Here is a 14,080-nt window from a genome sequence, read left to right as displayed (position 1 = left end):
CTTTTTGAAGTAGTTGAACAATAGAATTGTTTTTTTTTTATATATTTTAGGTATAATATAGTATTATTTTTCCGGTATAACGGTATGTCGTAACCAAGTTCGGTATACCGTAAAAGTATGGTATACCGGAATGCGGTACGATGTACCGGAAACATGGTGCGGTAACGGTATAAAAAACTACCATACCGAATTTCCGGTGTACCGAACTCCGGTATACCGAAAAATTCGGTACGGTATCGGTATGGTGTTTTGTCATACCGTAACTTTCAGTACGGTATACGGTATGACACTCAAAGTACGGTATACCGTACCGAACCACCCCTACCCCTTCATATATATGTAGACATTAATATTGATGCATATCTAGTTAGCTAGCTAGTATAGGGTTCGCTTATAATATGTTTAGTATAGTAAATTTTTTTATATAAAAGTAATGGTTGGAGTTAAAATTGGCAAGCAATAGTAAAGAAAAAATTTAGAAAAAAAACCACAGTAAAAGCAAGTGAAAACAACGAATAGACAAATTCAAACATTCTATCTAAAACTATTACTATTAAATAAGAAAAGTACCAGACGAACACAAGAAAACAAAAGCAAATGAGCATCACAATTCACACGTATTAGCATTATTCGCCAACATGAGATCTTACAACATATCCAAACCAATGAGAAACGACAATTAGTTTTCACCTTTGACTCATAATGAAATTCTACAGTACTATTTAAAAAACTCATAAATAAAAACGACAATTAATTTTCACCTTTGACTCATAATGAAATTCTACAGTACGATTTATAATATTATAGCCGTATATATTTTTAATACCTCTAGATATTTCGATAAAAAAAAAAAAAAAAACACAGCTGAAATTTCTATTTTCTATCTCAATGGAAGTATAATGAAAAATCGTTGTTCATTAAATGCCCACGATTTCTTTTGAGCGTCTTTGTCCGGTTATTCTTCTGAATGTGTCAAAGTCGCATTTTATTCAAAAGCGTGACATCAAACCAGTAAATCAAACAACATTGATTTCTATTTCACATGATTCCAAACACTTAATTTCACACTTAGTAATTAATTCTAGTAGTCAGTATGAGCTGAATCACATTTTTTACTTAAACATTGAATATACATTAATAATATGTGGAACAATTAATAAGAAAAAATTAGAAATTTAATCAAGGAAGTGTTCAATGTGGATCATAGGTTTTGTTGGTTTTTTTCTTTATTATTTATATAGCACACATTTTTAGTAAAAAATCTTATTATTCACCTGAAATAGCCAACTTTATTTTTTACTATAATTTATCATTTTTGTAAGTTCTATTTTCATATATTTATAAATTAAAAATAAATTATTACAAATATAATTACCGAAAATTAGTTGATAGTTTACATAATTAAAAAACCCATAATCTTTGTTGTTAGTTTCTGGTTATATTTAACATTATTTTTCAATAATAAACAGTCATGTAACTAATGATCATATCACACAATTAATTAATCAATGTCATAATCATACACCGAAAAAAATTAAAATGGGCAGCCGAGACCCGCACGACCTCACCCAACGCCTCATACCCGGCCAACGTCGTGGCTGCTCATACACGACCACACTCGCAGCAAAGCAGCACATCGTTTGTGCTAAGCCATACGTTAATACTCTTATGAACTGCTTTTGTATTGCTACTTTAATGTTTGTCATTCTTTTAGTTAAAACATTTTGTAACAAATAAAAAATTCATAGAGTAACATAATAGTACAAAATACAACATTAGGATATTTAAAATTACTTTCATCTAAATTGTTCTACTATTTATGATTGTGTAGTAAGTATTAGAATACATTACACAACCGAGTTGACAATTTCATGTAGTACAACAATTATGTCACTATTATATGTATATAGAATCTTTTACAATTTCAACATATATTTTTCACATGATTAAATATATTTGGCAACATTATATAGTGCCAAAATCCAAATTATTTTTTCCTCGAATATTCATATGAATTGCAAGCCAAATACTAGAAACAAGATTAATTAGTTGCTTGAATTTGTTGAGGTCTTGACCATGACTCACATGCCTCCAATCTAAACACTTTAATTGACTTATACCCTCAAGTCAACCAATTGTTCAAACATTTGAATATCTGCAAAGTCAACCAAGTAAAGTTTAATGTTTATAATCAAGATTAATACTAATATACAATTACATGTACTGCGTAAATACGTGGGACTTTGGACTGAAATTTACAGATATAATTATAAAACAGCTTAGCCCCACATTATATAAATTAACAAATGCAATCATTCACTAATCAGTGCCCAAGTAGTCATGACTCATGCATGACCTCATTTTTATAGATCAAATTTTTTTTATAGTTTCTAGTGTTCATATCTTAATTATCTCATTGATAATCAAATCTTGAACTTGTCCACAAAGTTGTTGTATATAAATGCTACTACTAGAATTCAAATTTTTATAAAGAAATAATTAATGATGTTCTTGGACTCTTGTTTACGAATTATGATGTTATTCAGCTATAAGTAGCCTGTTGTAATTCAATTTCAAATATTATTGTAAATAGATTTTAGCATAAGTAGAAAATAGTAATGATGTAAAGATATTTAGCATTAAATAAGATCATTAATTTATTAACATTTGTTAAAATTTATAAATTGCATAGCTTTATTCTTGAAAAATTGCTCTTACCCCCCAACTATGGTGTCTCCTGAATCAACGAGTTAATTCACTTTAAGTATAACGATATCTTAATCTTAAGCATTGTCCTAATAAATTGGCTAATTCTTCTTCGCTTTTGAGTACTCTAGTAGATAAGAGTGTCGCGGCATATGACGCATTTAAATTCTCGAACATTGTCAATTGGTGCGGTTTAAGGCTTTAATTTAGTGATTGTTTATACTATTTGCGAGTTTTTTTTATACTTATGGTTACCATATCTCTCATTGGTAGTTTGAGGAGATCGTGTTAGTTATTGTGTAGGCTTTGTTTGATATGACGTGTTTTGCGAGAAAGGCAGGTTTGTTATTGTCATATGTTGTTGATGTTGTTTTTTTTTCAGTTGGTTTATGGTTTATGTTCATTAGTAGCTTATGTGTTGCTCTTTCAGAATATTTTTTTTTTTATTATGTATTGATTTATTATTTGTTTGGATTATAATTGTCAGTTCCTTCACTTTAAAAGGAATATTCGAAGACATGGAAAGAAATTTAGAACCATCATTTTAAAGCACTCTGTATACTTTTCTTTCGAAATTCAAATCGTATTTGTTTGTTTAAATCCGATTATTCATTTATTCTAATTATTTTGTGTGATGCACCACTTGTAGTTGCTTGTTACCCATTTCCACAACTGGCATCTACCCATAGTCCATAGATGCATGAATACATCATTTTCATCGTTTTGATTTCACTTTAATTGTAACATGAGTCTTTTGTCATCTAAGTATGATTTTCCATTTCTATATTCCCTTTTTATATTATTAGTATTTGGGAATGCGAGAGATGGTCGAGTTTGAAGTTTAACCTTTTTATGTCTACGAAAAGGTCATTTCTATATTGTAATTAACATCTCTATTAAGAGTAAGCTGTTAGAATATTTTAGTGTAATTGGATTTAACTTGATTGATCAATATTATTATAATGAGACATATATAAGTTTGGAGGTGTGGAGTGCACGCTTATTTGAATTCATTACGATGTTAGGGGCGAAGCCCCTAACAGATGGGCGGGGTCCGGGGGCAGCGCCCCCGGGTAGCGGGGTCCAAGGGGCGGCAGGCCCTGGCTGGGGTCGAAAATGTTATTTCTGAAAGTCAAAGGACTAGTTTGCAATTTTGGAAACCTTTGAAAAAACAGTTAATTTCGGTTATGAAATTAACAGATGCGTCTGTTCATCTTGTTAAATACTGATCGATTCTTGTTTGGTTCATATATTCTTTTTCTCAGATATCAACATAAGAAAGTTCTGATTTTTCTCTGAATTGTATCCGATCAAATATTTTGGTAGAACCACCGAAATTGATTTGATCTGAAAGTGATTTCATCACAACTTTCAGATTATCCGTTATGTTTCTGTTCAGTATATTGAATCTCCCTAACATAAGCTTAAGTAGCGAAAGATCGATATAGTTTTATCTTGGAATAATAGCTATTTAAATCAAGAATTTTGGTCAAATTCAGGTCAGTTGCATAAAGTTTCAAAATGTAATACTCCTAGCATTAAATTAGAAAGTAAAACAAAAATAAATAAATAAATAAATAAAATACTCCCTTCGTCCCTTAAATTTTGCCATACTTTGACCAGACACGGATTTTAAAAACTGTAATGGAAAGTGAGTTAAAAAAATTAGTAGAGAGTGGATCATACTTTTATATATTAGTTTTATACTAACATGTGAGTTGGAATGAGTTAATGGAATATATGATCCACTACTAAAAATGGTAATTAAATGTGACAAATTTGATTGTATATACGGACGGAAATGAAAATATGTGACAAAATTTAAGGAACGGAGGGAGTGCTTATTTTACTAAAATGTTGTATAGATCATTTTATACATAGATGAGATAATTAAGAAAAATTAAAATTCCGTTATTTAATTTCATTTGATGACCAGAATTTGGCCAATCAATTGTGATTTAAATGGTTGACATTGAATTTATCTTCAATTTGAAAATTAAAAGATATAATCTTAATTAATGGAGCAAAAGACAATGTAATAAAAGAGATTATCATTTTCCATGTTCCCATTAACGTCTACTTGTTGTACTAAATGATGAAATGGAACATCATATTAGTATTCAATTAGTCAACCCAGCCAAATAATACTCCATGTTTGAACTTGACTCATAAAGTTATAAACAACCGAAGTTAATTATTCATAATTTGAGTTAGATTTTCTTAATGTTCAGCACATTATATTATGTGCTTCTAACAAATGAGTATCTAAAATAATATAATATGATCGATAAATATGTACTCACTTATCTATTTTTATTTATAATCACATTGTTCTGGACCAGATCAACAAACTTAACTTTTTAAGGAAAAAGTTCTCATATTCAAGAATTTTGGGTCGTTACCTTTAAATTTAATTTCATTTATCCATTAATAGTGGGATTTAACATAATTACGTAAGTCAGAAAAAAGACCGGACTCAACATAACTATCAATCCGATCTCTATTGTCGGTTCAACTTCTTTAGGTGTAAAAATTTAGTAATCTTGACACATTGGCGTATCTAACTAAATACTACAATTGTAATTAGTTGGACACGCCACGTGAGAACATGTCTACCATTAAATTTTTCTCATTCTTTAGAGATGAATCATTAGTAAGGGTCCTTGTCTAATCCGGAAACAACAAAGATTAAGGTAGGGTGAACATTCAGATCGTGGATCAGATTTTTGCCCAATTCGAATTGATCCACAAATTCAATTTTTTTTAATAACATAAATCCAATATATAATAAATTTAATTAAATCTGAACCAAATAGAAAAATCTCGAATTATACGAAAAATTTCAAAAAAATCAAAATTAAGTTTTTATTATTATTTAGGTTAAAAAGATCGGTGTTAGGCTTTTCCGATTTAAAACAAACAATTCAAATCGATCAGAAAATCTGAATTTTAACGGAAAAATTATGTTCTATTACAAGACTAAGGTAATATTTTGATTTGATTCAATTCGGTTGTTATGGTTATTTGTTGATCCAATAGGAGACCAAAATATCATATAAAAATTTTAAAAAAAAAGATGACAAGAAATATTTCTTTATACTTTCTAGATAAATTAGTTTTTGACAAATATTACAAGACTCTGACATTTCGATCCAAGGCTTAAAAAGATTGGTTTGGATTTATTCAATATTATAGGGTTTGAAAAATTGACGGTGAAGTGGAGAAATTTGAATAATTTTTTTTTGTTTTTGTTTTTTTTGATAGCATAAACTAAGTTCACAGTAAATAGAGTCAGCTGCTCCCCTTTGACGGGTTGTTGAAAAATTCAATAGGCAAAATAATAATAATAATAATATTAGAAATGGTTTTGTTTCCACCAAATTTAACCTGGAATTACTCGACCAGTTAGTAAAACATCCTAGATTTCAACTTTTCATATTTTGTCATAAATATCGTCAAAGCAATGGACTTGGACTGTCTAACCACTTTTACAAATATATAATATTATCTTTGTCAATAGAAAAAATAGACAAAATTGTAAATAACACGGGTTTTAATATGCAATCGGTAAGTAAGAGATAGAAGAAAAAAGTGATGTAAGTAGTGTTAGTAGATTGTGGGATCCACTGTGATCAAATGAAAACTCTAAATATTGTACAAACTCAAAACTATGATCTGGACTATTGAAAAATGTCAACAGATCACAAAAAAACATCAACATGAAAATGTCAACAGAATTTCAACAGTAGTCAATGATTTATATTGTGTTGATATTGTGTTGACATTAAAATCTTGAAATTTTACATTGTGTTGATATTGTACTGAAACTGTGTTGAAGCTGTGTTGATGAGTTTTGAGTTTGTACAATATAGAAGTTTGCATTTTATCACTACCCTTTAGAATGATGTGTATAGTTTATATTTGTTTAAAATTTTCCATATTTAGGATTAGTCTAATTTGTTGGACATCCCAAAATGATAAAATTAATCTATTTTTTATGAACAAAGGTAGTATATATAATATATACTCCTTAGTTAAGTATTTAGAACGTTTTAGTTTGAGAATACGATAAATAATTACTTTTTTTTTGTTTTGTTCCTTCTATTCATCTCTCTTACTTTATGTCTGATTTCGTTTGTTACAGATGTTAGAGAAATGAATTGTTGATAATGAGTAATGAAATATGAAAATTAGATAATGAGCTATTAATAATTAGCTTTTAAATTAAAATTGAGAGTATCACTTATATGAGAGTGGTGAAATGAAGAATCATGAGATATAATTGTTAGGTGTATTAATCTTGTTTTGTCTTATTTTCCTTTTTTTGTTGTTGATTGTTGTCTGTTCATATAGCTTGTTAAGCCGATGTTATTTCGGTATTTTTGTTGCTCATATTTGTTTCTTTTAGCTGCCTTGAATATTGTACCTATGTTGCTCTAACACTTGTTATGTTTTTGGTTTAAGTCCTTTATCCAATAAAAAAAATAAGAAAAAGTTGATCAATGAGTAATTTGGAATCATTCTAACTTTCCTTTTCTCTCATTTTAATCCGTGAATAAAACGGCCCCTAATAAATATCCAAGAATGTTTTGAGTGATGTGTTAGATTTTTAAGCTATCCATTTTGCATACACTATTCTTTTCCTTTAATCAGTGACATAATAATTATGTTTTCAAGAACGAAGTGGAAAAAATAGATCTTGTTTGATTAAGAATGCAGCCAATGTTGGAAATTAGACATCTTCAAACTGCCACATGTAAAAAGCCAACTGGATCATTGAAAATTCTTGTCTAATTAGGTCCTATTCAACTATAGCTTTCTAGCTGTGGCAAATGGCATTTAATTGATGAATCACTCTATCTATAATGTTGCTTTCAACATCTTCAAACACATGCCAATATTTGTTCACATTATAATTTATTTGAACCACTAAATTTTATACCAAATGGGCAATGTGCCCTAGGTGGAAGATAGTCTGCTAATGTATAACTCAGCCCTCACCTAATCCCCTAGTTTAATGATTATTTAATTACTACAATGTTGGGTTAGTTATTTAATTACTCTTTCAAATAATACTCCATTTGTTTCAAACTACTTGCATTGTTTTCTTTTTTGACACCCTAAATTATCAATCGATCAGAACATACAATTAAATAATCCAAATAAACAATCTTATTGTAGTAATCACAAACTTGATGGTGACAAAAGTATGCATTTCATGTAATTACATAATTGGTGTAGATCACACTACATTCCCATTGTAATGGAACATCCTTAACTAATGAAATGTATTTTTTCATAATTACTTAAAAAAATATTTTCTTGCCTAACTTATAGTACAATTATTGAAATGGTCTAGTGATTCCATACAATTTGGTATAAACATTAATGGCTTAGTTCAAAGTTCATGTGCTTCCTCGAAGCATAGAATTTCCCATTCACACTACTGTCATCACTACTATTCTTACTTTTCAAATTTCCAAAATGATTCCACAATAATGGAGTAATTGTTTTATTGTTGCCCTTTTCACGTGATTGTTTGTTGGCCGTCGCGGGAGGTCCTATTGATATATACTACTCGATGTTTTTCTTTTGTTCGTGCATATGTAATTCTTTGTACGCCTACTTTCGGCATTTCGTGTTGTTTTTTTCTTAATGTTGTACAAACTCTCTCAAGCTAGTAGAACATGATTGGTTCAAAAAATAAAACAAGGGCTAATTAAAAATAGTAAAACAAAAGTTCTATCTAAGACAAATACATAAATAAGAAAACAAGAGCAAACGAGCATCACACGTAAGGCCGTTATTGATATATGGCTCTAAGCCTCTAAGCATTTTTGGTTATATAGAAAAAGAAAATTATGGATACAAACAAAAATAAGTAGCTAACATAAGAGTTTACACAATGCTACCCTTGTGTGATTTTCTAGTAAATTCAATAACTTCCATATACATATCATTAAAATTTATACTTTTACTTTTATCTTTATAGGGAAAAATTTATGTCCCTTGCTAGAAATTTCTTTTCACTAAAAGTGGAAGACAAAAAGGTAAGATTGTATTCTCGTGGTCTAGTATTCCAAATAAAATGGAACCCAAAAAATAATATTCCAAAGAATCTCTCAATCTAATTTTTATGTGATACTAGTAACCTATATCATCATAAGATTGCATATATGTATATGTCTACGTCGAGAATAATAGGAATATATGGAAGATGCATTCCAAACAAAAACTAAATTGGGAACATGCATGCATTGATTGACCACCTTTTACAATTTAATGTCCCAATTTTTTCCACAAAATATGTTCTTTGCTATTTTTGTGTTCTTTCATTGCTTTTCGCTTGTGATTTTGGACAAAACATTTAATTTTTTTCATACGTTAATTTAAGGGTTCTTATTGTTATTTCTATTTTGGCATGTTTAATAACTCTATAAGGCAACAATGTTTCGGATAAAAAATTGTGTTATTTCCATCGATTAATCTTAGATAATATAATGTGATTTTCATTATGCCTTCGACTATTGCACTTTATTGATTTGTTTTTTCTTTTCTTTCTACAATATGAGGAAATTTTGAGCATGGAGAATCATGACAACTTGTGAAAGAGTCCTAAATTTTTTATTTTCCTAAGAAAAAAAATTTATATTTGGGCACAAGTTGCTGAAACGACTCAATTTCTTTAAATTTGATGAGTAAAATTGTCATCCCACCTAATTACGGAATTTAGAGCATCTACCTACAACCATTAACACCAAAAATAATAATTTTTAAAAATATTATATCCACTTGTAGTTATATATATTTTCACTAATTAAGTTGTTTTTGGTGTAATGCTTATGTGGCCTTAATTTATGCATTATTATAATTGGTTCAACATTAATTTCTTTTAATCGATTTAATGTTTACCGTGACAATTTTACAAATCAGATTAGATTAAGGTTAATAAATCGACCAATTTATTGTTTTAGTTATGTTTGGTGCTTTGAATGTAATGATCTGAGAAAATATTAAATATTCAGTTTAAAGAGAGATGGGTCATAAATTTTAATAAGTTGTTGGGCCTACTGTCCCATCATCGGCCTGTTTCAGAAAATATTTGGGCTTCATTGTAAAATACATTAAATGAGGCCCACCAATCACAGAGAGAAGCAATCCAATTAAAAGATGAAGAAACTTGGCTTTACTTTTTCGCCTCCAATTGTAATACCTCCTTTGGGAGTGATCAATTGCTAACTCAATCTCAAACTAAAACTAAATCTTAACTATTAGATTATAAGATTTAGTGATTGAAATAATGCCACAAAATTAGAGGGTATTAATATCAATTCCATCTCATTAAAATCATCTTAAAACTTTAAATTTACGTAACTTTCTCGATTTAAATTATTTTTTCGCAAAAACTATATCAAATTAAAGATAATTTTATAAGGATTCTAACGAGATCTCAATTGCATATGTTCCAACGATGTTCGGATGATGAAATTTGATATTTTTTATTTTAGTTTTCGTAAATGTTGATAACCAGATTTTTATCAACAAATATATCAAAAAAACTCAATAAAACCATGTAAAAATTTCAATAAATATGTGTTGATATTTTCTTGTACTACTGTTGATATTCTTATGTCATATTGTTGATATTTATAATACACTATGTTGATATAACAAAACATTCACGAAAATTATCATATGATAACATAATGGTGATATTACCCTTTTATTGATATTTTGTCTACTATTTATTGAGATTCGTAAGATTTAATCTCATCCACTCATTTTAAAATCTAAGGATGGAGATTTGGTCTTGATTTTGGATTAGGGTACTATAAGCATTAGAATATGACCCATACCTCCTTAACTAAAAATATAGTTTTATTTTTTTTATTTTAATCTGTCCATTAAAATTAATTTTTTCTATTTATGTAAAATTTCTTAACATTATTCATTTTTCTCTCTCTTCTCTTCTCTTTGATATTTTACTCACTTTTTTCTTTTTATTTTTTTTTATTTACCAATTACTTATTAAAAACCGTGTCATCCAATTAGATTATTTTTCGGAGAGTGAAAGGAATGAAATATCTCACTTTCAATCGTATTATATCATGTGTTAATTCCGTCTCTATTTATGCAGACTGAAATAAGAAACCATTGTTGTTTTCTCAGTGCATGCATGAATCAAATATACCGATTAATACGAAAAATTGCCGCAATAAAATTTAGTTCGTATTTCAATTTACAGATATGTATAACACATGTGAAGGAAGTCGTATAAAGAAAAAATATTGGTAGGGACTAAACAACATTTAGTATAATTTTTTAGCAAAATTTAGTAAGGGATAGTAACATTTGTGATAATTTACATAACTTTAAAATAGCAAAAGAATTGGATAAAGAAGCATGTAGTGGGTGATGAATTTTAGTAAGATTAGCAACTCAATCTAGTAGTTTCGCCAATGACTTTTTTTTATCTCTAAATAAATTTTAAATCAAAATTAAAGAACTTTGAAAGAAAAATCAAAGGGTTTGTATTGAGATTGTTTTGAGTGAAATTCAATGAATATACCCCGCCTCCATACAAGTTTATGAGATTGATGTAAATGCATTGTAGATTATTTTAACATAAGGTAAACTATTACAATTGCAAATACAACAATACTACTTCATTGAAAATGTGAAGAAAATAAATCTCAAACCTAATATACTTACTAGCGATTAGATTTACAAACTTCGAAGTTGGGACCTGCGAAACTCTGCATTGATAAGTTCTTCTTGCGATGCCAAACTTTAATAAGAAAGGGAAGATCGTCTCCTTGTAAATCCATTTGAAGTGCTCCCTCAAGTACCACTAGATTCTCCATGACGACAGTATCACTTGAAGGATCCGGCGGAAGAAATTTTCTCCCTGCCATCTCAATGTGCCTTAGTTGAGGCATTTTCCATATCTCACTAGACACATTACATCTACGCACACAAAAAACTATCAAGCTCTGCAGATTCCAAAGGTAATTGAAAGAAGAAAAATCTGAAGACATGCCAGCAACTGCAATACCGAGGTGTCTCAAGTTAACATGCCGAGACACGAGAGAATTCACGTAACTTTTGTATTTGAAAGTACGGAATTTGTATACGGATATCGTCCACAAGAATCCATTACAATGAATTAAAGGAAAAACAAATGGGAAGACAATAACTTGCCAATGGAGGTGCCAATAGTTAACTTCTCGAGACACAAGATTATTCATCAATATTTTATTATCTTTAAGTGCGTGTATTGTCCTCAAGGATCCAAATTTCTGACACTGTGGAACTTCCCCATGCTCCCAAATAATGGAACGAGCATTTGACATAGATAGAAACTCATCAAGGACTTTCTCCTTTGAAGTGTTCCTGCGTATAACAACGCGACGTTGGCTATTTATGCCTCGGGGACTAGATTCTCCTATTACATGATAAAATCCTTCTTTCTTGCCCTCATGCAGTGATACGTCTCTTAGGAGATCATGAAGTTTGACTAGTTTTATGTTTCCGGTACACCCTAACTTATCAACTAAAATGAGATTTCTATCGACTAAGTCTTTTAAGAACCCTTTCCCAATTGTTTCCAAACTTTTGCCATCTATTGGTGTAAGAAATCCTTCAGAAATCCATAGTCTGATGAGCTTTGAGACTCTAATTGTATCATCTTCCTCAAACACGCCCATGTATAAGAAACAAGGCTTTAAATAAACTGGCAAATGATTATAGCTCTTTTTCAATAATCTCAAGCAATGCTCGTTATCATCCAAATTTACCACTAAAGTTAAGTTGTTTCTTATTGATTCCCAACATTCTTGTGTGTGTTCCACATTTTTCAAAATACCCCCCACTACAACAATTGATAAAGGAAGTCCTCTACAATTGTTTGTAATTTCCTTTCCAATTTTCTCCAATTCCAGAGGAAAATGTTCCTCTCCAAACACAGTTTTGGAGAATAGGACCCAACTACTACTCTCATCGAGAAATTTCACTTGGTGACTATAATGATTATTCAATTGAGAACTCAACTGTGATAGCCTAGTCGTCACCACTATCCGACTACAATTCCCATTGTTAGGAAAGAAATGTTGTATCTCATCCCAAGACTCGATATTCCACACATCATCCATTACAATCAGAAACCTTCTACCCGACAAAAATTTGTATAACTCTTCTCCTAATTTTTCTTCACTCTTTTCACCAAGTAAATTCTTGTTTATGTTAGTAGCTTGAGAAACAAGTTCACATAAAATCTCCTTTATGTTGAATTGTTCGGAAATAGTAGCCCAAGCACAAATATCAAAACGCTCTTTAATAACTTGTTTCGAATAAACAGATTTTGCAAGAGCAGTTTTACCTATTCCACCCATACCAGTAATGGGGATGACTTGGCGACCGGGTGCGTCCGCCACGAGCTTTTCCATGATCCCGTCCAAGACATCATCAGAGAACACCATAAAATCACTACTCTTCTTCCCAGTGGAAGAAGAAGAGACGAATCTACGCCGTTGATCTTGATCACCAAGCACCACCGCCTTCTCAGTGTTGGCCTCCATCGCCACTCTCTTGATTCGATCCATTTCTTCTATCACATTTTGCACACCTTGATACAACTTTTCCGCTTCATCACCATCATCATTGTGATTTGATGAGACATTTTCGGGATCCTTGGGACCCCGAAAGCAATGGAAGAAGCTTCCGGTTTTGGTTGCTTTAGATCTATCGAGCTGGATCTTGCGGACAATGTGAGATTCGATAACATCTTCAGCCGCATAAGCTGCATCTGCAATACGCATCTCCAATGGATCTGCTTCGTCGCTGTCAGGGGACTTGTAAGCTTGCAGAAATTCAAACAGAAAGTGAACATTTTGAGTGAGAGACTGAGTTTGGTGTTTGTCGAGAGAGATGGGAGGGGAAGGATGGTTCTCGATGTCATCAATAAGATGCATTAGAGAAACCAAGGCTGCATAGGCTGCCATGAATCCAACTAAAACAGAGTATTTTTATTATGAGAAGAATTTGATAGGATCTTTATTTAGCTTGTACTCAAACCATGTTCAAGAGCACATTTATATGAGTTTTGAAAGTGGTGATTTTTCATGCCCCAACTCATACGTTGGTATTTTGCTCTTGGAAATTTCCCAAAACAATGATTATGTTTTGTAAAAGCAAGTCACCAAGTTTGAAATTGAACTAAACTTTATTTAAGTTTCTGTAATTTGCCAAAAAAAGTCATGATATTTAATCAAATTATTGTTTGTCACTTTAAAATCTAGTTAGGAAAATCATGAAATTTGTTGATCTAGTAATCTAAGTGTAATATATTGTTGATGTTTTACGATCAATCGTCGAT

General features: G+C 30.4%; 1 protein-coding gene across 2 annotated transcripts; it reads right to left on the bottom strand.

Annotated features, from left to right (window-relative positions):
- Positions 1-11,261: 11,261 nt before the first annotated feature.
- Positions 11,262-13,762, bottom strand: LOC125193246 (uncharacterized). 2 transcript variants are annotated; one of them, XM_089069935.1, is made up of 2 exons: positions 13,085-13,762; positions 11,262-11,614 (listed from the first exon to the last, which is right to left on the bottom strand). In XM_089069935.1, the coding sequence occupies exons 1-2, from the start codon at positions 13,704-13,706 to the stop codon at positions 11,418-11,420; spliced, it is 819 nt and encodes a 272-aa protein (XP_088926061.1). In that variant the 5' UTR covers positions 13,707-13,762; the 3' UTR covers positions 11,262-11,417. The 2 variants fall into 2 exon arrangements, with proteins under 2 accessions (XP_088926061.1, XP_047946966.2); XM_048091009.2 differs by having other exon boundaries at positions 11,476-11,673.
- Between the last annotated feature and the right edge of the window lie 318 nt (positions 13,763-14,080).

Source organism: Salvia hispanica, chromosome 4 (assembly GCF_029641045.1).
Source record: "Salvia hispanica isolate PSC_SH4W2 chromosome 4, Shi_PSC_v1, whole genome shotgun sequence".
Classification (NCBI taxonomy): domain Eukaryota; kingdom Viridiplantae; phylum Streptophyta; class Magnoliopsida; order Lamiales; family Lamiaceae; genus Salvia; species Salvia hispanica.
The sequence above is the reverse complement of the archived record's forward strand: the minus strand, read 5'-3'. Positions and strand labels throughout refer to the sequence as shown.